This window comes from Lemur catta, chromosome 15, assembly GCF_020740605.2.
Source record: "Lemur catta isolate mLemCat1 chromosome 15, mLemCat1.pri, whole genome shotgun sequence".
Lineage (NCBI taxonomy): Eukaryota > Metazoa > Chordata > Mammalia > Primates > Lemuridae > Lemur > Lemur catta.
This window is the reverse complement of record NC_059142.1, coordinates 12,601,437-12,627,719: the sequence shown is the minus strand read 5'-3', so window position 1 is coordinate 12,627,719 and position 26,283 is coordinate 12,601,437. Positions and strand designations below refer to the sequence as shown.

Sequence of the window (26,283 nt, the reverse complement as noted above, 5' to 3'; positions counted from 1 at the left end):
AGCTCTGGAAAGCATCTTCCCAGAGGATGGCGAGGGACCCCGTTACCAGCAGCAGGGCCTGTTCCTGGAGCAGCTGTTGCTGAAGGATCTCGAGCTGTCGCTGCTCCTCCTCTAGCCTGTGACGAATATATTCCTGGGGGGCGGGGGTGGGGTGGGGAGCAGAGGGCAGGGAGAGAGGAAGAGGCAGAGGGGCAGCAGCAGCGAGTTGGAGTTGGAGGAGGGTGGGGGAGCAGGGGAGAGTAAGACAGGGGATGGCATGAGCCCCAAGGGGGCAATGCGGTCCATGGGGAAGCCCAGGAGGAAGGAGGGTGGGGCCACGAGGGAAGGGCAGAGACGGAATGAGGCACAGAGACAGGAGGGCGGGGAGCCAGGGTAGGGGTTGAAGGGTGGGAGAAAACAGAGAGAAAGAGTGAAGCTAGAAAAGATAGGAGGAATCCAGGAGTGGGGAGAGAAGGGGAGGGCACCGGGCAGCAGGGGAGGCGGGCAGCCGGAGCGGGCGGGCGGGCGGGGGCAGCGTGGCCGGAGTGCTGAGTGTGCGGTGCGCGGGGCTGTGCCGCGGTACCTGCTCACGCTCCGCCTGCCGCCGCTCCTCCTCCCGCCGCAGGGCCTGCATGTCCTCCAGCCGCCGCTGCTGCTCCTTCTCCTGCAGCTTCCGCTGCTCCCGCTCCCGCCGCTGTTGCTGTGGGGAGAGGCAGGTGAGCTTAGAGGCTGTCCCAGGTGCTGAGACAGCACAGCCCTGGAGGCGGGCTCCGTGGGCAGTGAGGGCAGCTCTCCTTGCTCCCTAGGAGGGTGGCGAGAGAGGACAGCTTCAACTTGTTTCTGCAAATACACCCACCCCTACACAAGAGTCCACAGGTAGCCGTAAGCATGCCACAAGAGAGGTTGTGGGGCTGACTGCTGCCCTTGGAGTGGGCTGAGTGAGACAACACTTTCCCCTACTCACACTCCCACAGACCACAAAACCAAGGGTCAACAACAAACCCACCAACAATTCTGGCCCCAAATCCACCTCCACTTAAGTCTGATAGAGTGGGCTGTAGTGATAGTCTTTGGCCACAAGAGGGAAGCAGGCCCCTGCCCGCTGCACCCCTTGGATTTAAGGAAACAGAGATCGAGGCCCCCTCCTTGTCAGTCATCAGCGCCCAGGGTGCACTTTATTTTCACTGTATTTCTGACCAAAGAGTCTGCCCTCTAACAAAAAAAAAATGTTAAGCTCAAGTCCTACGGGGGCCTTACGCTTGAGGGAACTTGCACCTATTTCTGTGAAGTTGCTGGTGGCAGGCCTTCTCCAGGAAATGCCTAATTAGACATGATTGTATTACTCTGCTATCTGAACACTGTATTTATTTTTTTAAAAAAAGCCCACACAAGGCTCTTCTGAAGTAGCCTTTCTTGCAAATTATTTTATTTTTTTTTTGAGACAGAGTCTCACTCTGTTGCCCAGGCTAGGGTGCCATGGCATCAGCCTAGCTCACAGCAACCTCAGACTCCTGGGCTCAAGCAATCCTTCTGCCTCAGCCTCCCGAGTAGCTGGGACTACAGGCATGCGCCACCATGCCCGGCTAATTTTTTCTATATATATTTTTAGCTGTCCAGATTTCTTTCTGTTTTTAGTAGAGACGGGGTCTCGCTCTTGCTCAGGCTGGTCTCAAACTCCTGAGCTCAAACGACCCTCCTGCCTCGGCCTCCCAGAGTGTTAGGATTACAGGCGTGAGCCACCACACGCCCAGCCACAAATTATTTTTTGTTGAACAAAGACAGGGGCCAACTTTGGGGAGCAGCAGACGGACAGCGTGGCTGCTGTGTCTAGTGCCTATTATTTTGACTAATATTTTGTTAAGTACAGCTCATGAACTTTGAAATCATGTAATTGTTTCAACAAAAATACCATAATTTAAGGCATTTAAAAAACCAATCAACACCTATCCTTCCCCACCATGCCTTCCTACAAAATAGATTTATATATATATATATTTTTAACTGGTGATATTTTAAAAAAAAAAAAACTGCACTTATTTAAAGTAAGATTCTGTATTAATTGAAATGACTTTCTTCCACCCACCTCTAATTAGTCCAAACTGACAAGACTGTACTTTACAAAAAATCTGAGCCAAAATCACCAAAAGTAAAAGGAGGGTGTTTAAAAGGATCTTTCTCACACGCAGGCCAGACAGCTGCTTGCTGGAGTCAGACGCACAGGTGCACGGAAGTGTCTGTGCACAGATCCCCGGCTACCGGCACCACAGGCAAGGGAGCTAGAGCCATGCGAGTGGAGGTTTACATGCAGAAACCAAGGCAGGGATAGTCTTGTCATGGGGAATGGAAATGCCTCTGCTCTCAAGGGATGCTGATGGCACAACCATCCACACACAGCTGGGCGGGGGGACCAGGGCCTGGGGACGGAGCCTCTGATAATAGAGGCCTTTCCATAAAAGCCTAGAAGACAAGCCTGGAAGACAGCTCGCTCCCTGTCTCCCTGTGGCCCTAATGGAACCAAGGACGGACCAGGTGAGCAGCGAGCTGCACCAGGCCTGGGCCCAGGCCCCGCCAGGACAGCCCCACCTCCTCGACACGCCGCCGCTCCTCCTTCTGCTCCTCTATGCGTCGCTGCCGCTGGTGCAGCAGGTGTTTGATGTGCGCCTCAGGGTCTCGCTGCTGCTGCTGCTGCAGCTGCTGCTGCTGCTTTAAAGCCTCTGAGTTGCTCTTATTCTCCTGCTGCAGCCGGAGAAACTCCCGGCGCAGGGTCGACTCCCCGGGCACGTTCATGATGGAGCTGGGTCAGAGTGGCACAAAGAAGCGTTGGGGTCAGAACCCTGCTGGTTCCCATTCTCATCCCTGGGGCGCCACCTCAGTGGGTACAGTAACTGGACCAGTCTGCCCATGGCCACTCCCAGGTGGCCAGGAGATTTGTCCTCCCTCTGCCCAGTTGTCAGGCCTGCCCTCTTGATATTCCTGCCTGCACCCCACCTTCAGCCCTGAATCACCCTCTCCCCACCTCTGGCTCATTCATCTGTCCCACTTTTTAGCACTCAGGGATTTGGTTTATACAGGTCTGTCCCTACCCCTCTGTGCCCACTGCCCCAGACTGAGAGTCCCCAAAGCTGAGGACCACTGCTGTCCCCTCTGACAGTGAGTGACGGCCCCCACCCTCCCACTTCCATTGCCAAGCCCACCTTGGCTCTCCTTCCTCGCCATGGCTGTCGTCTTCCTCCTCACTGCCGCTGTACTCATACTCTGTCTCCTCTGCAGGGGGGAGATCACTGCTGTTTCTTTACCCAGTGCCCCAGGCCCCACCCTGAGCTAGGGGAACCTTAGATGGGGATCACCAATAAGGTCCATCTGGATGACCAAGTGTAAGGGTCACCACCCACCTCCTTGGAGCAATGGGGAGACAGTGGGTCTCAGGTCTGGGCCTGGACAGAGACTGAGACTCAGTCCCAGGGGAGATGGGATGCGGTAGCACGCATGCGTGCACTTACACACATGTGCTCAATATGGAGCTTCTGTGAAGATGTGAAAGGACAGCTCTCATTAGGAAGGCCGACTGGGGATTGGAACTGTAGGAAAGGAGATCTCCTCGTGCAGGGACAGCTGGGGACCGGAGAACTCAGGGGAGCCAGGTGGGGCAGGGCTAAAGGAGGGGGCCCAGCCAAAGTGTCTCCTAAGACCGCCCACTGACCTTTCTCGCCCCGTTTCTTCCGGGACCGGTCGATGTGGTCCTTGAGCTGGATGCGGACCTGCCGCTCCGTGGGCTGGTCTCGGATGAAGGGAAACTTCAGTAGCTGCTCTGTCGGTGGGCGGCTCAGGTAAGTCTTGATGAGACACGTGTCGATGAAGTCAATGAACTTCTTAGACCTGGAAACAGTGGTGGCTCACACTGGGAGGGCCCCCCTCAGACGGGGGCTCGCAGGAGGAAGGGTGGATCATTTGTCCAAAAGCCACCTCAACTTCCCTCCTGTCTTCACCATATCCCAACACCAGTCGCCACCCCCGGCCCCCCGGCACCTCTTCTATGGTGCAGATCCAAGCCTGAACACAGAGGGACATTAAGGTGAGAGTGGCCTTGTCCAGAGGCCTTCCGTCCCAGAGACCAAACTCTCAGAGACCTACCATTTCTTGGACTTGAGCCTGGGTGGAGGGTTCCGAGGGATGAGGAAGAGGGCTCGCATGGGGTGCATGTCACACAGAGCTGGGCACAGAAGAGACGCCATCAGCCCTGTTCACCACGCTGAGAGCCAAAAGGGCCCCTCCTCAACAGGACCTCCCTGCAGCTGCTCTCTGGGCCCCCCTTCTCTCCCATCCTACCCCAGCAGGGTCAGCACTTACGGGGGGCTCCCTCTGCCATCTCGATGGCTGTGATTCCTAGAGACCAAATGTCACTCTACAGAAGGGAGAGAAGAGACAGGTGAATATTTTCAACAACTCTGCCCAGTAACCTCTCTTCACCCATCATCCCTGGCCTCCCCGGGACCCCATGCTGGGCCACACCCCTTCCTGAGGCCCTCTCCTCCCATCCTGCCCTGTCCTCCAGCTCACCCTGTCTTCCCACCCATACTTTCCTTGCCATTAAATACTCCCCAACCCCATTGGCTAATAGGCACCAGACCTCCCTCTGTTCCCCAGCCTGCTCAAGCCCCATCGTCTCCCTCTTGCTAACTGCCCTTGGCGGCCCTCATGCTCCAACTTTGCACTTCATACCCTGTAATCGTAGGTGGCATCAGGGTTCTCATCACAGGCGATGACCTCCGGGGCCATCCAGTAGGGGGTCCCAATGAAAGTGTTCCGCCTGCCCACCGTGCGGTCCAGCTGAGCACTCACCCCAAAATCCACTGTGAGGATGTGGAGCAGGGTCAGTGCAGGAGTCACGCTGCTCCCTGGCCTCATGCTACTGCATGTATGTGCACGCCTCACCTGAGGCAGCTGAGGTCCTGCCCCACCCAGACACCCCCGCAGCCTCTTCTACCCCATCAACATCCTGAAGAACCTGATCCAGTCTTCCTACATCTTGGAGAAAAACCAAGGGGCAGCATCCCAGGCAGGAGGGGTCATCAGATCCCACCTCCCCAGAGGGACCTGCACAGTGCTTGGAGCACAATAGGTGGCAGGGACAGATCCTGAGGGATTCTCAGCAGGAGGCAGGACATCCCAGGAGAGGAGAGAGGAAAGAGAAAGGAGCAGGCCTCCACAGCAGGCAGGTAGTTGGACCTGAGCCACCAGAGGGAAAAGGGGGCCCTTTATTTTCTGTCCCGTTGGCCTCAGAAGGAACCAGCGCACCTAGCTTGACCTCGGCATTCTCTGTCAGCAGCACGTTCTGCCCCTTAATGTCTCGATGGATCACCTTGTGGGCATGGAGATGGGCCAGCCCCTGGGACAGGAGAGTAGGGAAAATTAGCTGCGGTGTGGAGGGAGTGAGAAAGAGCAAGGAGGTGGGAGTGGGTTGAGAGGAGCAGGAGTGTCAGTCTGGACAGGGCTGGGGTGAAGGAGCAGACCCTTCCCACCCGGAGCCCAGGTCCAGGCTGAGCTGTCTTAGGGGAGCTTTCTCTGAGTGGTGGCTGCAGGTGAATCCCCCAGCAGATACAGGGTTGCAAGTGGAGAGGTGGCAGAGCTTGGAAAGAGAGGGGCTTGTTTCCTCCAACAGCCTGAGAATTCCCAAGGTTGGGACTCTGTCTCCACCCTCTGTCCCATCAGCCTTGGTCTCCCTCCAGAGAGCAGCTGCATCTCCTCCCCGGTGCAGGGAGGGGCTCTGCCCGTGCAGAAGCTCTGGCCAGGGCAGCCCAGGATGAGGAGTTGGGGAGAGGCTAGAGCTCACCCGGAGAATCTCCCTGCAGATGTAGGCGATGCAGTCCTCCTTTAGGGCGTTCCCCTTTGTGTTCTTCACCAGGTCGGTCACTGAACCAGCGCCACAGAACTCCATCACCAGCTACAGCCCCAGGAAGGTACCGGAAGGGAAAGTATCAGTCAGGCAAGGCCTCCCCCACCCCCTCACTAGACCGCTGGAGGAGGACCAGAGGCCTTGGGGCTAGACCTGGCACAAGCTGGGGAGCAGGGGCCGCATGAGCCCTCACAAAGGCCACAGGACCTCTGAGATCCAGAGAGAAAGCAAAAGGAGGTACGGCAGGGAAAGGACTGGCAGGGTCCACAGTGTGAGTCCAAGGAAGCCCTGAAATTGTAGACAAAATGATGTGGGTCTGTGCATTCTCCTTGAGGAAGGTCAAATGCTTTCACCAGATTCTCAGTGAGACTCGAGACGCCCAAACGGTTAAGAACTATCGCTCTGGATCAGGGGTCAGCAAATGAGAGCCACCCAAAGGCCTGCTTTTGTACGGCCAGTAGGCTGAGAGTGGTTTTTACATTTTCAAATGGTTGGAAAAAAAATCAAAAGAAGAATCATATTTCATGACACATGAAAATGATATAAAATTCAAATTTTAGTGACCTAAGTAAAGGTATTTGGGGATACAGCCAAGGTCTTTCGTTTATGTATCGTCTATTGCTGCTTTCATGGTACAACCGCAGAATTGAGTAGCTGTGACAGAGCAAGTATGTCCTACTAAGCCTAAAATATTTACTACCTGGCCCTTCACAGAATAAGTTTGCCAGTCCCTGACTCAGAGGCAAGAAAGGGACAAAGAATCAGCAATTCTCCAGGCCTGCTAGAGATGAAAACAGTGCATGGAGTCTGTCTAGATAGCCACAGACCTGGGCAGGCCTTGGGAGAAACTCCTCAAGCACAGAGTGACAAGGCCAGGAGGGGAGAGCTGCTGAGACCCAGAAGCTGGGGCCAAATGGGAAGATGGCTCCAACCAGTCCCTCTGGAAATCAGCATGCCTGCCCAAGTTTTCATTAAAGCCACACGTCCAATGCAGGAAAAGGCTGGAAGGGGACATATATTTGCATATGCAATAGAGTAATTTGCATGTGCCTGCTCTTTGGACAGCAGATCACAGTGGGAGGAGGGGAGGACTGTGCCTAATACATCCAGAAGAGGGCGCTTGCTGACTGGTGCCTAGCCTCTAGCCCCCGGTGATCTCCCACTGCACACACCTGGCAGGTAAACCTACCTGTTATTCGTGAGTGAGTGAGTGCGTGCGTGCGTGCGTGTGTCCCCAAAAAGCCTATGGGACCATGGTTCATGTTTATCTGTGCAGGGCATATAGAAAGCGCTTAATAAGTACTTGTTGTTCGGCATAAGCACCTAAACTCCCGACAGCCACTGCCACACTCCCTGCTGCTCTCTCCTCTGGCTGGGCTCAGTACCACAGAGGGTGAGGCTGGGGAATCCGCTGGCACCAGGGCCCAGGCTAGGGAGGAGAATGACTCTTATGAATGCTTTGGGCCAGGAGGAATTCAGGGGAGGCCCAAAAGAGCTACAGCAGGCTCTGGTTTGAATAAGCATCGGAAGGGAGTGCACTGCAGGGAGGGGTCTGAGCCCTGTCCCCATCCACAAATATTTTGGTTCCATTGCTTTGCCAGGAGCTGTGCTCACAAGGCAAGAAAACTGACAGACTAACCTCCCCGTGGTCTCTTCTAGCCCTTACCAGGATTGTCTTGCTCACTATTTACTAAGTGCCTGTCAGACGCAATGTGAGCGACTGGTCAGAGCAAAGGACAGGGCCAACACCAGGGCCCCGCCACCAACCACGCAGAGGACGAGAGGCCGCAGTGTGCGTGTGGGCTGAAGTGTGGTGCTTATGAGGCATGGGTCTCTCTGCATCCAGAGACAGGAGAGGCTGGGTAGACCGAGGGAGGGCTGGCAGGAAGACGCTTTGGGCACTGACACCGAGTTCCTCAGGAGCAGCCTGGACACAGGGAAGTGTGGAGAGGGCAGGCGGGGGCATCTCTCACCCAGAGCTGGTCGTCATTCCCAGGGGGGCTCTTCTTGATGAAGGCTCCATAGTAGGTGGCAATGTTTCGGTGGTGAGAATATTTTTTCAACATGTTGATCTCTTGCTTGATCTCTTCCTCCTCGTCCTAGGGGGATGGGAGGAGCTGAGCCCTTAGACTCCCCCCACACCCCCTCCCCAATGCTCCCTCTCTCCACCCAGCTCCGCTCCCTACCTCTGTGACATCCATGACCTTGATGGCAGCCAGCTGCCCGGTCTTGACATGCCGACCCTACAGGACAGAGAGCCAAGCACAGAGGGATCTCAGGGAGCAAAACACAGAGAGGGTTTGATTCTGGGAGAGGCCACATCTTTTGGCCATTTTGTTTCTTAGGAAGTGCCCATCACTGTGGCTAGACACCTTGGTCTATGTGCTGGCCACAGGAGTGGACCGAGGGAACGTTCCTGAGCCATCATGGCTAACAGAAAAATGACCTCCGTTGGACTTCCGAGGTATAAACTCCATAAAGATGAAGGGGATACATTAAAAACTTTCTGCTTCCATCAAAACTCAAGAGAGGCTGGGCGGTGGCTCACACCTATAATCCTAGCACTCTGGGAGGCCAAGGAGGGAGGATCACTTGAGGTCAGGAGTGCAAGACTAGCCTGAACAAGAGTGAGAACCTGTCTTTACCAAAAGTAGAGAAAATTAGCCGGGCATCATGGCATGTGCCTGTAGTCCAGCTACTCAGGAGGCTGAGGCAGGAAGATCCCTTGAGCCCAGGAGTTTGAGGTTGCAGTGAGCTAGGCTGACGCCACGGCACTCTACCTGGTGCCACAGAGAGTGTCAACAAAACAAAACAAAAACACAAAACAAAAAAAGAACCTCAAGAGAGATAAGTGAGAGATAATTATGTTCTGTTCCAGCCCCTTTGGCTTGGACTTTCTACAGCATGAAAGTCAGAGTGGGGAGTGAAAGATACTTCTCCATCCTGATCAAGGCTGGAGGGACGGAAGGAGGGGCACGGGCACTTCTGCCTCTCTCTCATCTCCTAAGCAAGACAAAAATGCTGGGTGCTGCAGACAGGAGGCCTCTCCCACAATCAACCCTACCCCTAAAGGTTTTTATGGCTGCTGATAGGGAAAGAATAAAGACAGAGCTGAGATTTGGGGGAACTTGGGGAAACAGAGGAGCCACTGACAGTCCTAATGAGAAGAAACTTCCACTTCTTGAGTGTGTCCCAGACATTCCCCACTCCCCCACCATCCTTCTGCAATTCTTAGCAGGAGCCGTCTAAGGCATAGGCATGGAAATCCAAGCCTTCCTGGGGAAAAGCAGGCTGGGGGGGACATGGGTTTTGCCAGCCCATGGATTATTTTTATCCTCAGCAGCTATTCAAGACCCCAAGCCCAGAGAAGCAGGAGCACACAGAGCTACTATTTCCATGGTAACAACTAGGCAAGAGATGGTGGGGGGAGTGCCTGTTTCCCCAAAGCTCACAAGGGAAGGAGGGTAACAGAAAAGTGAGGGCTCCCAGTGGTCCAGGAAACACAGGGCCACAGAGACGCAGGGGACTTGTGAAGATACCAAGCACTGTGTCTGGAGATGGAGAAGCAGGCTGTGTGTTCGAGGGTGGCCTCCAGCTCAGGGGCAGCACCCACCTCGAACATCCCCACTCCCTGCTGCAGTCACTTCCCCTCATCCAAGTATGAGCAGTGGTGAGGCCATGTGAGAGGGCTGGGCTGGCCAGGGTAAAAGCTACAATCAGTGGCCAAAAAAATGTCACTTCTGTGGGGTAGAGAGGCAGTCTCAAAAACAGAAAGCCTGAGCTCTGGCTCCAGCTCTGCTGCAGGCCAGCTGCAGGGGCTCAAGAAAGCCACTCCCCTCTGCAGAAAGTCCCACCATGTGAGTCTCACCTTGTACACCTGTCCGTAGGTTCCATTGCCGACCACTTCCACCAGCTCAAAGATCCCAGCAGGGTCCTGCGGGGAGAGGGTGGGAGGGAGACAGAAAGAATAAGGCATCAGGACTTCGGAACAGGATTATGAAGCTGGAGGGGAGAAGAGAGGTGTTCAGTCAGGTTATGAGAGTGAACACTAGTGTATTAGGAGGGGGCTTGCAGTAGGAACCCTGGTGGCCAGCTGCCTCGTCCTACATTGGTTCAGAATTAATGTTCTATGGGAAAAGTTGGAAGGAGGTGAGAAAACATAGAAGTCAGAGCCCAGATGGCTCTTCAAAGACATGTTCTAGATTTCAAACTTGCTGACAAACTGCGTGTCTGTATCCTCATCTGCAAAGTGAGGATGCCCGAGCACCTACCTCTGTGGTTGGTGTAAACGAGGAAGTAACCATAAAATGCTTAAGATGGTACCTGGCACAGAGCGTGTGCTCGATAAAAGTTAATTAGCATTATTATTATTATTTTTGAGACAGAGTCTCACTCTGTTGCCCGGGCTAGAGTGCCGTGGCGTCAGCCTAGCTCACAGCAACCTCAAACTCCTGGGCTCAAGCAATGCCTCAGCCTCCCGAGTAGCTGGGACTACAGGCATGCGCCACCATGCCCGGCTAGGTTTTTTCTATATATATTTTTAGTTGTCCAGCTAATTTCTTTCTATTTTTAGTAGAGACGGGGTCTCACGCTTGCTCAGGCTGGTCTTGAACTCCTGAGCTCAAACAATCCACCTGCCTCAGCCTCCTAGAGTGCTAGGATTACAGGCGTGAGCCACGACGCCCGACCTCATTATTATTATTTTTTAAAAGCAGAGACGAGGAAAGCTAGCAAGGAACAGGAATTTAAGAGCCACCATCCTTTTGTCCTTCTCTGCCCTTCCCAATCCTCTTGAGATTGAGGGCTTTCAGGCCAGGGTTTGGGGGCAGCAGGGACCTCCAGGGAGGAACAGACCAGGTGATGGTGAGAGAGGGCCTCTGGGAGAGCAGAGGAGAAGGGAGAACTTTCTGTTCCTACTTTTCTGAGCCAAGCAGTGCCAGGAGGAGAGGGCCCGAAGGGCTTGAACAAAGCCTCTAAAGAGGCTCATCCTCCCACTGGGCCACGAGCAGGCAGGCCTGGCCTCAGTAACACAGCTGCTGTCAGGAAGCCACCCACACCCTCCTGGAGGAACTTTTTTTTTTTTTTTTTTTTTTTTTGAGAGAGAGGTTGGGAGGTGGAGCTGCAAGCTGGAGAGAGGTATGGCCCCAGCACTGTCCACACTCCTGCATCTCTTGCAAAATGACAGTTCTGGCATTTCACAGGGCAGGCCCCCTCCCCACCTACTGCTGGGGCAGAGAACAGAGGCAGAAAGTGAGGAAGGCATTTAGGAATAAGCTCTCCAGGCAATACACAGTCCTCTGTGCTGATAATCCTAAAAGTATATAATCTAAACTCCCTTTCTCCCTGATTATGAAAACCAATATAGGATTTCTGGGGGCAGGAGGAACCCACAACAAAAACACCCCACAAAGAAGCCAAAAGACTTCCTTCATTCACTGAAGTAAAAGCACATAGAAGATGACTTGGGCATGTTGGAGACCAGGGAGACACTAGCCCAAGGCTTTTTAAGAACATCCTCACTGAGCACTGCCTGCCCATTTTCTCAGAAAGGAACTGGAGGACAGGAAACGTACCCCTGGCTCCCTGTGCGCGCCCTATCCGAGCATGTATCACAGAGCACTGTGATTGTACACTGACTTGCCTGTAAATGCCCTGGAGAAAGGAACTGAGCCCTCTTTGCTCATCCAGTCCGTCCAGCACCTCACCCAGGCTGGGCGCACGGCAGCCCCAGAGCACATCCCAACCTGCTCGGCAAGCAGACTCGACAGACTGAAGAGGGGTTCCCTCTGTGTGGGCCCTGAAGAGGTCTGGGCTGACCAGACCAAGAACTTCATGGGTTTATGTTCAATTATTCATCTCTAGCTGAAGTTACTAAAAAAAAATCTTTAATAGGCCTAAAAAGACAGTAGGACCCACAGGAAGGGCGGCACTGTCACTGCAGGTGGGGCTAATAGGAGGCCTGTCTGAACCTGAGAGCTGCAAGGAAGCTGGAAGAAGTCATCTGGTCTATTTGCAATTCTAGACTGAGAGGCTCAAAGAGAACAGAGTTCCCTAGAGATCTCCCCAAGAGAACACCTCATCCATTCTGGGGACTCTTAACTCCAACTGTTGGAAAGTCCTTTCTTGGATCTAACTTTAGTTCCTTCTGAGATGGAGGGTAGACAGAAAAGGGACTTATGGCCGTGACTTTGGTCCATCTTCTGGATGCTTCCTAAACTAAGAGGGCAAATATGACGAGCCTGTTAGAGTCATAATGATCCACCACCATCAACTCAAATCACTACAAATACATTTTCATTCTGTAACCTTAACTCCCAGTCTGTCTCCTTCCTACATGCTTGGCAGGGATGAAAGCATCATCTTTGAGGTCAGGCACACTGGCTTCAGATACCGACATCTCATGGGTTTCAAGCCCACTTCCTGACCACACCTACTTGAAAGGGCAATTCGGGGAATCACACTGTGGTCATGGTACCTCACACCCTCCGCAGACGACGCCACACACAGGCCCCACCCTGTCCCACTTTTCAGCAGCACCATTTCCCCACCAAATTCCTGCCTCTGCATTGCCCATGCTCGTCCTCCTTTCTTCTCCCATCACAGCCACCCTGTCTTTTCCCCTTTAAAATGCACCTGCTCCACCTCTTCCTCTGAGTACCAAAAACCACTGGCTCAGACCAATCCCTCTGTCTCCTTCCTGGAGCTTCCGCCTCATCACATCTGCCTTCTGCTGCCACTGCTTGATTGGACCCTCCTAGAAACATGCTTTCTCAGGGAGGCGTGGGGAAAAAAAAAAAAAAGAAACATGCTTTCTTCCGCCTCAGAACCTGCATGGCTCCCAATGCTTACAGAACAGAGTCCAAACTCCTCAGCCTGATATTTAAACTTGCCCCAGCATTAACCAACCAATAAATACCTTCTGAGTGCATGCTCCATCTGTCCTGCAATGGGGTCGGCCCTAATAAGGGAACACCTATCAGGCAATCTCAGTGTGTTTCATTCATCCCTTAAATATCTACTGAGTGCTAACTATGTGACAACTCCTGAACTAGGCACAGTGGGGAGCTCAATGATGAATGAGAAACAAATAACCTTATCATTTTATAGGCAGGCCAAGTACCCAAATATGAATATGCAGCAGTGTATGATTATACGTCATACATGTCATAAGAGCAATGGAGGCCGGGTATGGTGGCTCACGCCTGTAATCCTAGCACTCTGGGAGGCCAAGGTGGGTGGATCATTTGAGCTCAGGAGTTAGAGACCAGCCTGAGCAAGAGCGAGACCCTGTCTCTACTAAAAAATTAGAAGAAATTAGCTGGACAACTAAAATATATATATATAAAAAATTAGCCGGGCATGGTGGCACATGCCTGTAGCCTCAGCTACTCGGGAGGCTGAGGCAGTAGGATCGCTTGAGCCCAGGAGTTTGAGGTTGCTGTGAGCTAGGCTGACACCACGGCACTCACTCTAGCCCAGGCAACAGAATGAGACTCTGTCTCAAAAAAAAAAAAAAAAAGAGCAATGGAAAGCACTAAAGCCATTAAGAAATTGCTTGGTATGGTGGAAAGAGCACTGGAGAGTAGATTTCTAGTGAGAACTTTGGCATTAGTTGTGTGTCCCTAAGCAAATATTTAACTGCTTGGGGCCTCATTTTTCTTCCACAAGCTGAGAGGAAGTTGGATTCGGTGAAACGTCCATTCTAGGGTTTCAGGGTACAGAATGGCATTCTGGTTGGGAATCTCAGGCAGGCTCCCTGGAGGAGATGGTGCTGGAGCTGGGCTTTGGAGGCTGGGTCAGTTTCCACCTGGTGATAGGAATTTAAGAGTGGAGAAGGCCATGCCCTACTGAGGGACAGCCATTTGGGTTTGGATGTTGAGTTGGAGATGCTGGGGGATGCACAGGAGTACGTCTATCAGGCAGTTAGAAGTAAGGATCTGGAGATCAAATTGAGAGACATTCCTGAGTGTGAGAGGTGGAGATACAGACAAGATATCCAGGGAGAGTGCATAGAGCACCAGAAAAAAGAAGCCAAGGTCAGCCTCTGAAGGGTGGCCACGTGCCACACGTTAGAGAGCAGGAGAACAGACATCAGAGGAGGAGAAGGTCACAGAGACCATCATTCAGGAAGGACAAGGTGATGATGGCCTCAAATGCTGCAGAGTGGTCAGAGGGCACTGAAACAATACCACTGGCCTTGGCGACTATGAAACCACTGGGAACCTTTGTGGGAACTGCAGTTAGGAGAGCAGAAGGCAGACAGCAGGGGCTTGGGGGAGAGAGGGGTATGATGAGGAAGAGAAAGCTTTGGGGGAAGCACCCTCTCTGCAGAAGTCTAACCTTGAGAGGAAGCGGGGAAATCAGATGATGGCTAGAGGAGGCAGCACGGTCAGACAAAAGGGTTTTCAAAATAGGGAAGATCTTTTACTCCTGTGAAGGGGAAGAAGCCAAAAAGGGAGGATGTCTGAGGAGCTGATTTTTTAAATAATATATATGTATATGTGTGTATGTTTTTATTTCATAGAATATAAACTATGTTTTCTACTGGTTTACAGTAGTGATAAAATACAATAGGGCCTATTTCTATTATACACATATCCGAGGATTCAGAATGCCTGGAGATATGTAACACAGTTCCAATGTGACTTGTGCATTGATTTGGCTACAAATGTGGGCCCTTCAAATACTGTGTCTTTGTTCTTGGTCATCCTCAAAGAGAAGCCTCCAGAGGGAGGTGCTCTGCCCCTGGGGAGCCGTGGACGGTCCTGGCACAACTTTGTAGTACAGTGTTGTAGGCCTTCTCCGGCTCTTCCTCATCGAGCTCAAATTCTTTGTCCTCAGCAGTCTGGTTCTTGTCTAGCCAGCTGCTAGAAGATGGAGAGGGATGGAAACAAGGGCATGGGTAAATAAAGATAGGAGGGAGAGAGGAGGACAGGAAGAGATGGAGACAGTGGTCTGTTGAGGTAAAGAGGAAAGAAGATGAAGGAATGTAATAAATACTCAATGACCTTGACTTTGATGATTAAGTCAGAGGGAAGATCATCTACTAAGTAGGAGTGGGGTCTGAATGAAGTGGCAAAGCTGGAGAATGGATGCTATACAGGGTGCTTTATGGTAGTGGCTCTCAAACTACAGGGCACCTAAGAGTCATTGGGAAGCAGACTCCTAGGATCTGCTTCCAGAGATTCTGATTTAGCAGCGCAGGTCTGTGGTGAGGAGCAGGAATCTGTTTATTTACCAGATATCCTGGGTGATTATAACGCAGAGCGTCAGTGGACCTGCTTTGAAAAACTGCTCTAGAGAGTTACTAGGCAGGTGAAGGGCAAATGTAGGACTATCCAGGAGCAGTGGCGATCTGCGTGAAGTCAGGCAGCCTGAGAGTGGTAGGCTGACCAGCAGCGCTCTGGGTGATCGACTACTATTCTTCCCTAAGGCAGTTCAATAACACTTCTGTGCTCACTGACTCCTTTCCCAGGCACACGACTCAGGTCCATTTTTTTCCTACATTCATGTGACCAACTCTGCTTAAAAATGACCTCTCTCCTGTCAGCCACGCCAAAGCTTAACTGTTTTCCAGGAAGTCTCCCCTAGCTATTCTAGCCCATCACAAGCTATCTTATCCATAAATTTCTACCTCAATTTTACATATTAATCTCATCTTCATCATGAGTTTAAGTTTCTCAAGAATAGGACCAAGTAGATATATTTTTAAAAATAATCTAAGGACAAGACAATGATGTCCACTCTTGCCATTTCTATTCAATGTTGTATCGGAGGTGCTAGCTAGGGCAAGTAGGCAAGAAAAAGAAATAAAAGACATCTGGGTTAGAGAGGAAGAATTTCTATCTCTATGTGTACCTAATATGATCTTTTTTTTTTTTTGAGACGGAGTCTCGCTCTGTTGCCTGGGTTGGAGTGAGTGCCGTGGCGTCAGCCTAGCACACAGCAACCTCAAACTCCTGGGCTTAAGCAATCCTACTGCCTCAGCCTCCCAAGTAGCTGGGACTACAGGCATGCGCCACCATGCCCGGCTAATTTTTTCTATATATATTTTTAGTTGGCCAGATCACTTCTTTCTATTTTTAGTAGAGACGGGGTCTCACTCTTGCTCAGGCTGGTCTCGAACTCCTGACCTCGAGCAATCCACCCACCTCGGCCTCCCAGAGTGCTAGGATTACAGGCGTGAGCCACCGCGACCAGCCCCTAATATGATCTTGAACGTAGAAAATCCTAAGAAATCCACTAAAAATCTATTAGAATAAACGAGCTCAGCAAGGTTGCAGGACACAAGATCAACATACAAAAATCAACAATATTTCTATACACTATAATGAATACCCTAAAGGTGAGATTAAGAAAACAATTCCAATTGCAATAGCATCAAAAAGAATAACTTTAACCAAAGAAGTGTTAGACTTGTACACTGAAAACTACAAAACAATGTTGAAAGAAATTAAAGACCTAAGTAAATGGAAAGATATCTCACATTCATGGATCAGAAATAATATTAAGATCTACAGAGTCAATGCACTTCTGTCAAAATCTCAGCTGGCTCTTTTGCAGAAATTGAGAAGCATATTTTAAAAATCATATGGAACTACAAGGGACCCAGAAGAGACAAACAATCTTGAAAACAAGAACAAAGTTGAAAGACTCATACTTCCCAATTTTAAAACTTACTACAAGCCGGGCGCGTTGGCTCACGCCTGTAATCCTAGCACTCTGGGAGGCTGAGGCGGGTGGATCGCTCAAGGTCAGGAGTTCAAGACCAGCCTGAGCAAGAGTGAGACCCCGTCTCAACTAAAAATAGAAAGAAATTATCTGGCCAACTAAAAAATATATAGAAAAAATTAGCCGGGCATGGTGGTGCGTGCCTATAGTCCCAGCTACTGGGGAGGCTGAGGCAGGAGGATCGCTTAAGCCCAGGAGTTTGAGGTTGCTGTGAGCTAGGCTGACACCACGGCACTCACTCTAGCCCGGGCAACAGAGTGAGACTCTGTCTCAAAAAAAAAAAAAAAAAAAACTTACTACAAAGCTACAGTAATCCAGTGTGACAATGGCATAATAATGGACATACAGATCAAAGGAATAAAACTGAGAATCCAAAAATAAACTCTTACTTTTATGGTCAATTGATTTTCAACAACAGTATGAAGATCATTCACAAATGGTGCTGGGACAACTGAATATCCACAAGCAAAAAAAATGAAGTTAGATCTCTACCTCATACCATACACAAAAACTATCTCAAAATGAATCATAGATGTAAAGATGTAAGAGCTAAAACCATAAAAATCTTAAAAGAAAACATGAGTAAACCTTCATCACCTTGGATTAGATAATGGTTTCTTACATGTGATATCAAAAGTATAAGCAACAAAAGGAAAAAAATAGATAAATTAGACCTCATCAAGATTTAATACTTTTGTGCCTAAAAATACATCATCAAGAAAGTAAAAAGACAACCCACAGAATGGGAGAGAACATTTGCAAATTATATATCTGATAAGGGACTTGTATGTGGAATATAAAAAGGATTCCTACAACTCAACAATAAAAAGACAAATAATCCAATTAAAAATGGGCAAAGGGTGTGAATAGATATTTCTTCAAAGAAGATATACATACAGTGGCTGGCCAGGCATGCTGGCTTATGCCTGTAATCCTAGCATTTTGGTGAGCCAAGGAGGGAAGATTGCTTGAGGCCAGGAGTTGGAGGCTGCAGTGAGCTATGACACCACTACATTCCAGCCTTGATAAAAGAGTGATACATATCTCTAAAAAAGTAAAAACATAAAAATAAAATAAAATGATATATACAGTGGCCAATAAGCACATGAGAAGCTATTCAACATCATTAGCCATTAGGGAAATATAAATCAAAACCACAATGAGATACCACTTCACTTCCACTAGGATAGCTAGAATCAAAAGATAGGGCAATAACAAGGGTCCAGAAAGCTGTGGAGAAATTGGAACCCTTATACACTGCTGATGGGAATGTAAAATGGTGCAGCAACTTTGGAAAACAGTTAGGCAGTCCCTCAAATGTTAAACAAAGAGTTACTATATGACCCAACAATTCCACTCCTAGGTAGACACTCAAGAAAATTAAAAACTTATGTCCACATAAAAATCTGTACATGAATGTTCACAGCAGGAAGACTCATAATAGCCAAGAGTAGAAATGACCCAAATGCCCATCAACTAATAAATAGATAAATGTGGTGTATCTATACAATGAAGTACTATTGGCAATAAAAAGGAAAGAAGTGCTGCTAGATGTTACAACATGATAGAAGCTAGTCACAAAAGGCCACATAGTACATGGCTCCATTTATGTGTAATGTCCAGAATAGGCAAATCCACAGACACAGAAAGCAGATTAGGGATTGCCAGGGCCTAGGTGGAGGGGGGAATGGGTAATGACTGCTAATGGGTAATAGGTTTCATTTGGAGATGATGAACATGTTCTGCAATTGTGGTGAGGGTTGCACAAGTCTGTGAATTTACTAAATACCACTTTAAAATATTTTAAAGGGGTAAATTTTATGGTATGTGAATTATGTCTCAATGAAGATGTTATTAAAAATAATCCTTCAACATCATTAATCATCAGGGAAATGCAAATCAAAACCACAATGAGATATTATCTCACCCCACTTAAATGGCTATTGGCAAAAAGACAAAAAATTAACAGATGCTGGCAAGAATGCAGAGAAAGGGGAACTCTTGTACATACTGTTGGTGGGAATGTATACTAGTATAGCCATTATGGAACAGTATGGAGGTTCCTCAAAAAACTGAAAACGAAACTACCATATGATCAAGGAATCCCACTGCTGGGTAAATACCCAAAAGAAAGGAAATCAATATATCAAAGAGATATCTGCACTCTCATGTTTATTTTTTCAAAAAAGCCCTTTTTAAAGCATGACTGCACTCCCACGTTTATTGCAGCACTATTCACAATAGCCAAAATATGAACTCAACCTAAATGTCCATCAATGAATGAATGGATAAAGAAAATGTGGTGTATATGTGTATATATATATGATAGAATATTATTCATCCATAAAAAAAGAATGAAATCCGGTCATTTGAAGCCACACGGATGAGCCTAGAGGATACTATGTTAAGTGAAATAAGTCAGGCACAGAAGGACAAACATTGCATGTACTCTCTCATATGTGAGAGCTAGAAAGAGTTGGTCTCATGAAGGTAGAGATTATTCAACAGGCTGAGGCAGGAGGATCACTTGAGCCCAGGAGTTCAAGGCTGAAGTGAGCTCTGATCTCTCCACTGACTCTAGCCTAGACAACAGAGTAAGACACTGACTCTAAAAAAAGAAATTAATTAATTAAAATAAGAAGGTGGAGAGTAGAATGGTGGTTGCCGGGGGCTGAGAAGAGTAGGGGGCAAGGAAAGGTTGGTTAATGGGTACAGAAATACAGTTGCACAGAAGGAATAGGTTCCAGCATTCGACAGCATAATAGAGTGACCACAGTTTTCAACAGTTTATTGTATATTTCAAAATAGCTAGGGGAGAAGATGTGGAATGTTCTTAATACAAAGAAATGATAAATGTTAGAGGAGATGGATATACCAATTACTGATTTGATCATTACACACTGAATACATGTATCAAAATCACATATACCCTATAAATATGAATAATTATTATACATCACTTTTTAAAAAACACCAAAAAAATAATCCTAAGAGCACTTACCACAGTACTCAATAAACTGTTGTTGATTAATGACAGTTTCCAGTCTAAGAAAGCTACCCTAATAACATGGAAGGAAACCCGTAAAATGTTTCTGGACTAATAACATGTGAAAAAGACAAACATGGAAAATAATAAAATACAACAACTCATATGACTAAGAGCCAGGCCAATTTGGTTTCTTTTTTTGCCTCTGCTGCTAACAGGCTGTGTGTTTGGGGGCAAGTCACTTAACTTCCTTGGGTTCCCTTTCAACGATAAGAAAACTTTCCAATTCTAACTTTATGACTCCAAATTCTCAGGTCCACACTCCATGAAGATTCCTTCCTTATTGTGTGCCAAAAACTGTGCCAGGCTGGGGAATAGCACAGTGAATAAAATGGGGCAGTCCCAGCCATACTGGTGTTCACATTCTGATGGGGGAGGCAGGCATTAAATAACTCTATCATTAATTGTTTAATTATAGCTGCGGTAAGTCTTACGTGGTATGGAGAAGTATAGGGTGCCAAGAGAACACACACTTGACCAAGTCTGGGGAATCAGGGAAAGGCTCTTTCGAAGACATATTTAAGCTGCAGTCTAAAAGCTGTCTCAGCACCCTTCTCTGAACAATGAATGCCATTATTTGTCCCTTCCATCTGGCCCTGATCTTTACTATCTTAGGAGAGGTACCATATTGGTGTCTCAGAGATCATTCCCATTGCCCATTCTCATGCAACCCCTTAATAACTACAATAGCTAGTAATTTTTGAGCATTTTCTTTGCTTCTGGTACTGCTGAGCACTTCAGAAGTATAATCCCATAATAAACTTTGAGCTAGGTGCTATTGTCACACTCATTTCACAGGGGAAGGAAGTTTACAGCAATTAAATGACTTGCCCAGGGTTATACACAGCTTGGAAGTGGTGGAGCCAAGATTTGACCTAAGAAACTTGACTCCACAGCCTGCAGTGTGCTTTGCCAGACTCAGCTCCTGTTGCCTGAGGGATCACATTTTCAACTATTTGATCCCCTTTCTTGCCCCAGCAGGAAGCCAAGAGATGGGTTCCTGACCCAAGGGAGTCAGTCCAAGACTGAAGGGAAAAGAAGACCTAGGGCACATATCCCCTTCGGCCATTCCAACTAAGAGGGAAGATGCCAGACAGTGAGTACATGGAAGGTCAGGGATCGAGAGGCCATTATCTCAGGTAAAGGAAAGAGGAGCCGTTAGTGAGCAGAGAGCACCAGACTATACACAGAGAACACAGCAGACACGGAGGAGAGGGGATGAGAGCTGCAGAGGAGACAAAGTATGAAAGTGACTGACAGACTCTAGCCATCCCCTGGTATTACCATGAATCCAGAACCACTCTATGATTCTAGTTCCAAGGAACTATCTATGCTGCAGTTCTGGTGCCCAGATTCCCACAAGATTCTTTTTTTTTTTTTTTGCTGAGACAAAATCTCACTTTGTTGCCCAGGCTAGAGTGCCGTGGCATCAGCCCAGCTCACAGCAACCTCAAACTCCTGGGCTCGAGCGATCTTCCTGCCTCAGCCTCCCGAGTAGCTGGGACTACAGAGATGTGCCACCATGCCTGGCTAATTTTTTTCTATTTTTAGCTGTTTGGCTAATTTCTTTCTATTTTTAGTAGAGACGGGGGTCTCGCTCTTGCTCAGGCTGGTCTTGAACTCCTGAGCTCAAGCGATCCACCCTCCTCGGCCTCCCAGAGTGCTAGGAATACAGGTGTGAGCCATTGCACCCAGCCAAGATTCTTGACCTTAAATAAAAAATAATATTGATAGCCAGGCACTGTGCTAAGTAATTTACATATACCAACCAATGCAATCCTCACATAACCCCATGAGGTAAGTAACTATTATTCTTCTCACTTTACAGATGAAGAAACTGAGGCTCAGTGAAGGAAAGGAACTTGCTAAGGTCAACAGCTAATTAAATGACAGAGCCAGGATTTGAATGCACGTAGCCGGCTCCTGAGTCTACGCTACAACTATTCCTTTATTTGACTAGCTAGAGGAGGTTCCTTGCAACCGAGCAGGCCAGACCACATCACTACTCGACTTTTCAAGTGATTATGTCTCATCTTCCCAAGTAGAGCGGAGGCTCTGTAAGAGGGGCAGGAACCACGTCTAGGTGGTACCTGGGTAATACACAGTGTGAGAGTTATGCAGACTTGTACTGAGATGGGTGCCTGAATGAAAACAGCAGTATTTTTCTGGATCTGCAGCATACACAAAACTACTCTTGTTGCACAGTGAACATGTGGGGTAACAGTCTGTGGCTGCTTTCTTTCACTCACTAAGCTTTTCTTATCTTCCCATATTTTACATATATTAAAATTTTATGAAGCCTGTGGTTGATAGAGAAGCTGTGGAAGGCATCATAAGTGCTGGACTCAATTATTGAAGGGTGGGGCCCCATGACACCAGACAGACCCCCTTGTGTGGGTCAAGAGCATCAGAGAGATGTTACCTGGCACTGTGCTTTGCAGCACATGATGTCGTTTATAATGTGTAATTACTCCTGTTGCTTTGTTGAGATGTGAAGGGACAACAGTGATGTTAACTGCAAAAACTCTCTTGGTGGACGTAACTCCACATACTCCACGTGTAACACAGGACCATGTCTTGCATGCATGTTTAGTCCCGACCGGCACGTAGTCAGTGAGACGCAGCTCCTTTGGGACCTTACCCTCACCTCACTCAGGAACTGCCTGTCATCCGTTCCCATTTCCCCTGAAGCTCCAGGTATGTTTCTGAGTATATACAAAGTACTCAAATGTTCATCAATTTAATGTTTAAATGCCAGATGGAGCAAGGCAGAGATGGGCTTGGTCAGGGAACCTTTTTGAAAAAAGGTGAGGCTCATGGGCTGGAGGGAGAGAAGAGGCACAAAGCTGGGTGGGGGGAGAGGAAACCTGCAGCCTCAGTGGGTAAGGGACAGGAGGGCACGAGCTGTCCCCTCAGACTCTGCTCTTGTCTCAAATCCCCCTTTAATTATTTCGAGTGTGTTAGTTCCCCCAGCGCCAACCCCCAGAACTTCTGAAGGCACTGACTTATGTTTCAGAATCTCCCCAGCATTTGGGGCCAGACTGGTGTTGAACAAAGACTAGGCACAGCACCTTGATCCCTCCCTGGATACTGACTTACACCTTCACTATGGACTCTGCTCCCTACAAGTGACCAGGAGAGAACCAGGCACAAACCGGCCTTGAGTTCTTTCTTCCTTGCTGTTGGCTCTCAAGGGGATCCTTGGACTCCTTCCATAGCTCACACTAGGAGAAAGAAACAGCTCTACCCCTGATGCCCAGGGCCCAGCATCAACTGACATTTTCCTTTCCCTTCCTTGAAACTACAAGTTATTTTAATGCAGTAGTAGGACAGATTAAAATTAGAAACAAAGGCTTTGCCTATTTCCCAAGAGAAAATGCAAGTGGGTTTATGGATACCTTGTTTTCAAACCACCAAAACACAGTCTGGGTTAGAGGCTGGGATGGGGTGGGGATGGAAGCTCAGTGCCCAGGAGCAAAGGGTGTAGGACCAGGGGAATAAAGAAGAAAACCCCACTGACACCCTCAGGATGAGCATGTGGAAACCTGGAAATGCATGGGAGAGGTCTGGAGTCAGAGTGGACTCCAGGATGAAAGGGGTGGATGATAGAATGAGCAAAAGGAGGCAAGCAACTGAGGTTTGGGGTGAAATTTCCTGGAAGTGGCCTAGAGTTGGTAGGTTAGAACTCTAGCTGCCAGTCCTCATTCTACTAACAATCCCTCCTCTAACAACTTGCCCCTTCCCTTCGTACTTGATTGCCTGTCTCCAGATGGTGAAGGTAATCCCTGCTATGTTGGCTTTCATTTAGATGAAATCCCTTGAGGCGTAAAGTTTTTTAAACAAATGCAAACTGTTTTATCAATATTAGCCAGCATCTTTATTAAATGCCTGACAAAGCATACCTTCTTAAAGCCTGGCTCTACCTTCAGGGCACTTATAAATCAGATACCAACACAGAGAAAAGAGAATTAACATCCCAAATTGCATATGCTAAAATATAAAGGGTAAGATTGCTTGTGAAGCAACTGCAGGAGAAGCAGATAGGTTAGGAAAATGTATCCCCCATGTTTTTGCTGACTCATGAGTCTTATAGAATTTCAGAGCTGGAAGGATCCATTAAACATTCCAGGAAATTCTAGGAAGCTGCTAGATGGTAGAAAGAACTGGGATCATAAAGCCTGGGGAACAAATGAAAGTCCTTGGGCAAGAAACATAAAAAAGCCAGTGGAAACAAGGGAAGGACTGGTCTCTCCTGTGCTTCGAGCCCAGCAATGATTATTCACTCAGATATGCCCCGGCAGGTCCTGCTGCTGCAGCCAGGCAAGGTGCCATCCCACCCCAGATGGAGGAACAGTGCCAGGAGGTGGGGCTGCCTGGGTGTTGGGGGCATAAGAGGATGAAGCAAAGGAAGCCAACTGCCAGGCTGAGACCAGACAGGAGTTGGGGGGACCCCCCCCCTCCCATCTCACACTTACAAAAGGCAGACTTCCTCTTATTACCAGCCGCACAAGGACCACACAGAAGATGAGAGAGACTCAGAGAAACCTGTGACAGAGAAAAACAAATGGGGAAAGGGAGAGCAAAGAACGAGGGGGGCCACTAGGTAAAGAATGGGAACTTGTGGTCTAAAGAAGGAACCAAGAAGAGTTGGCATAATAAAGTCCCAAGCCAAACAACTCCTGGAGGAACAGGGCTGCCAGGGCCTTGGAGCCTCTATTTATCTGGTACCATTGCAGAGGAGAGTGAGCCTGGGCTGGGCACAGAGGCCTTCCCGCCCTCCCAGATGAAAACAATGGGCCTGTTTCCTGAGCTCTTCCTGTAATCCAGAAGGGCCCACACAAAGAGGAAGAGGGAGGCAAAGGCAGGGCAGTATCAAGGGACAGCCTGGGGGAGGGGGCTCCAACCTCCCCTCAACTTACCAGCTCTCTCAAAGCCACCCCCAAACACTAACAATCTAAGTACTAAAACAGTGACTGCCATGCAAATTTAGCTTTAAAACCCATCCCTTAGTCCCACCACCAACCAGATTACTAACCCTAAACCCCTTCCACAGTGTGGGGGCAGGGGGTTTCCACCAAGGACTCAAGGCCCACAAGGACGCAGGCTTTACCCAGACAGTACTGTGGCAGAAATGTGGAAGGAGAGGGGGTGGAGTCTTAGATATCCTTCAATTAGATACGAGTAGCTAAAGGATATGTGTGTGTATTGCACACACACACACAAGAAAAAAGGAGGGTGTGTGTGTGAGGAAAAACAGAATGAGTGCGTATGTGTAAGAGAGAGAAGATAGAAGTGGCAGGAAAAGATCACATCCTCCTTCCTACCCAAGCAGGGATACCAGGCACAGCCCCCAGGAACCCACAGGGAAAGTAGACAGCCAGATGCAGGCTTTTCTCAACAGGAGGTGGCCCTCCCAGGCCTGAAGATTTCTCCATCTACCCCAAAGCCAAGCAGGGGACGGATTAAATACTCCTGTGCCAAGAAAGGAAGGAACAGAGGGGAGCTTCAGAGCACTTCTTCACTGAGCCAATAAACCCAAAGGAAGAGAAAAGAGAAGATTGAAACCCTCATCAATTCCCTATTGTCCATCACATCCCATAATAAACTGGACTCTCTAATAAAGCCTTCAACAAACTTTTCCCCAGCTTTCCTTACTCTCTAAAACTGACTCCATGCTGCTAACCCTACCTCTCACGCTGTCCTTTCATTCTGATTCCACACTGAGAAGTACTAGTCCTGTTTATCGACTGCTATCCATGTTTTGAAGTGTTTTTACAGGAATAAAGCACAGAAGCGGAAGAAATCAGGCAGATTCTGCGAGTAGAGGGGAGAGAAAGAAACCAGGAAAAATATTCATGTACAGGGAGGAGGGGTGGCTTATGACTCGCTCTTCCTGGGTCTCTACGCCAGAAGGATGTGTGAAACATGCACACACACGGACCTGCAGATACACGCAGAGGCAGAAACGAGTTAGGACATGACACATCCATGAACACAAATACCATTCTCATCAGAAACCTGTCAGAGCAGAGGAGTTGGGAATAATTCCCCTCCTCCTTCCACAAGTTGATTTTGCCACCTCAGTGTCTAGGTTCCCCACAGATCTGGCTGCCTCAGACAGGGACCCTGGGCTGGTGGCTTGATCCAGTCTAGAGGTCTCCACAGATGGAGAGGCCTCCAGAAGGTGGGTAGCTGACACACGGAGGGAGCTAGATGAGGTGCTGGGGTGCAGAGCAGAGGAAGGCAGGCAGTGGGGAAGCGAGGGAAGAAGGGACGAGCATTGAGCAGCCTTGCTCTGGTTCTAAAATGGCCACAGGCGAGGCAAGGGACAGATGGTCCCTTTCTGATGCTGAGCCAGGGAAGTGGGGAAAGGGAAAAGGAAAAAATAAATACCACCACAGCCAGAAATTTAAAAATAAACCGAACAACCTAAAAGATAAACAGCTTTCTTCTGAGGTTCTGCCTGCCTCTAGAACCTTCTAAGGGAAAATAGAGAACTGCAGGCCTGGGAGGGCAGCCCCAGCCTTGGGTGTGAAGACTGTTGGAGGTCACACTAGCCACTCCAATCCCCAGCCGGAGGACCCTGCAAAGTCTTCTAGGCAGCTGAGGTGGTATTTTGCCTTTACTTCCCCAG

The 26,283-nt window shown here is 48.9% G+C and overlaps 1 protein-coding gene across 14 annotated transcripts in view; it reads right to left on the bottom strand.

Annotated features, from left to right (window-relative positions):
• Nucleotides 1-26,283, bottom strand: part of MINK1 (misshapen like kinase 1) — a 52,221-nt gene that overhangs the window by 7,699 nt on the left and 18,239 nt on the right. For 8 of the 14 annotated variants that reach the window (XM_045527099.1, XM_045527101.1, XM_045527102.1 and 5 more), the window contains exons 2-14: nucleotides 9,741-9,806; nucleotides 8,059-8,115; nucleotides 7,846-7,971; nucleotides 5,810-5,920; nucleotides 5,275-5,365; nucleotides 4,699-4,829; nucleotides 4,327-4,381; nucleotides 4,111-4,189; nucleotides 3,680-3,855; nucleotides 3,174-3,243; nucleotides 2,563-2,773; nucleotides 563-679; nucleotides 47-133 (exon numbers count right to left, since the gene is read on the bottom strand). In XM_045527099.1, coding sequence (XP_045383055.1) covers nucleotides 47-133; nucleotides 563-679; nucleotides 2,563-2,773; nucleotides 3,174-3,243; nucleotides 3,680-3,855; nucleotides 4,111-4,189; nucleotides 4,327-4,381; nucleotides 4,699-4,829; nucleotides 5,275-5,365; nucleotides 5,810-5,920; nucleotides 7,846-7,971; nucleotides 8,059-8,115; nucleotides 9,741-9,806 — 1,377 coding nt within the window. The remainder of the gene's footprint in view (nucleotides 1-46; nucleotides 134-562; nucleotides 680-2,562; nucleotides 2,774-3,173; nucleotides 3,244-3,679; nucleotides 3,856-4,110; nucleotides 4,190-4,326; nucleotides 4,382-4,698; nucleotides 4,830-5,274; nucleotides 5,366-5,809; nucleotides 5,921-7,845; nucleotides 7,972-8,058; nucleotides 8,116-9,740; nucleotides 9,807-26,283) is intronic. The other 6 variants (XM_045527108.1, XM_045527113.1, XM_045527114.1 and 3 more) reach the window with 1 other exon arrangement.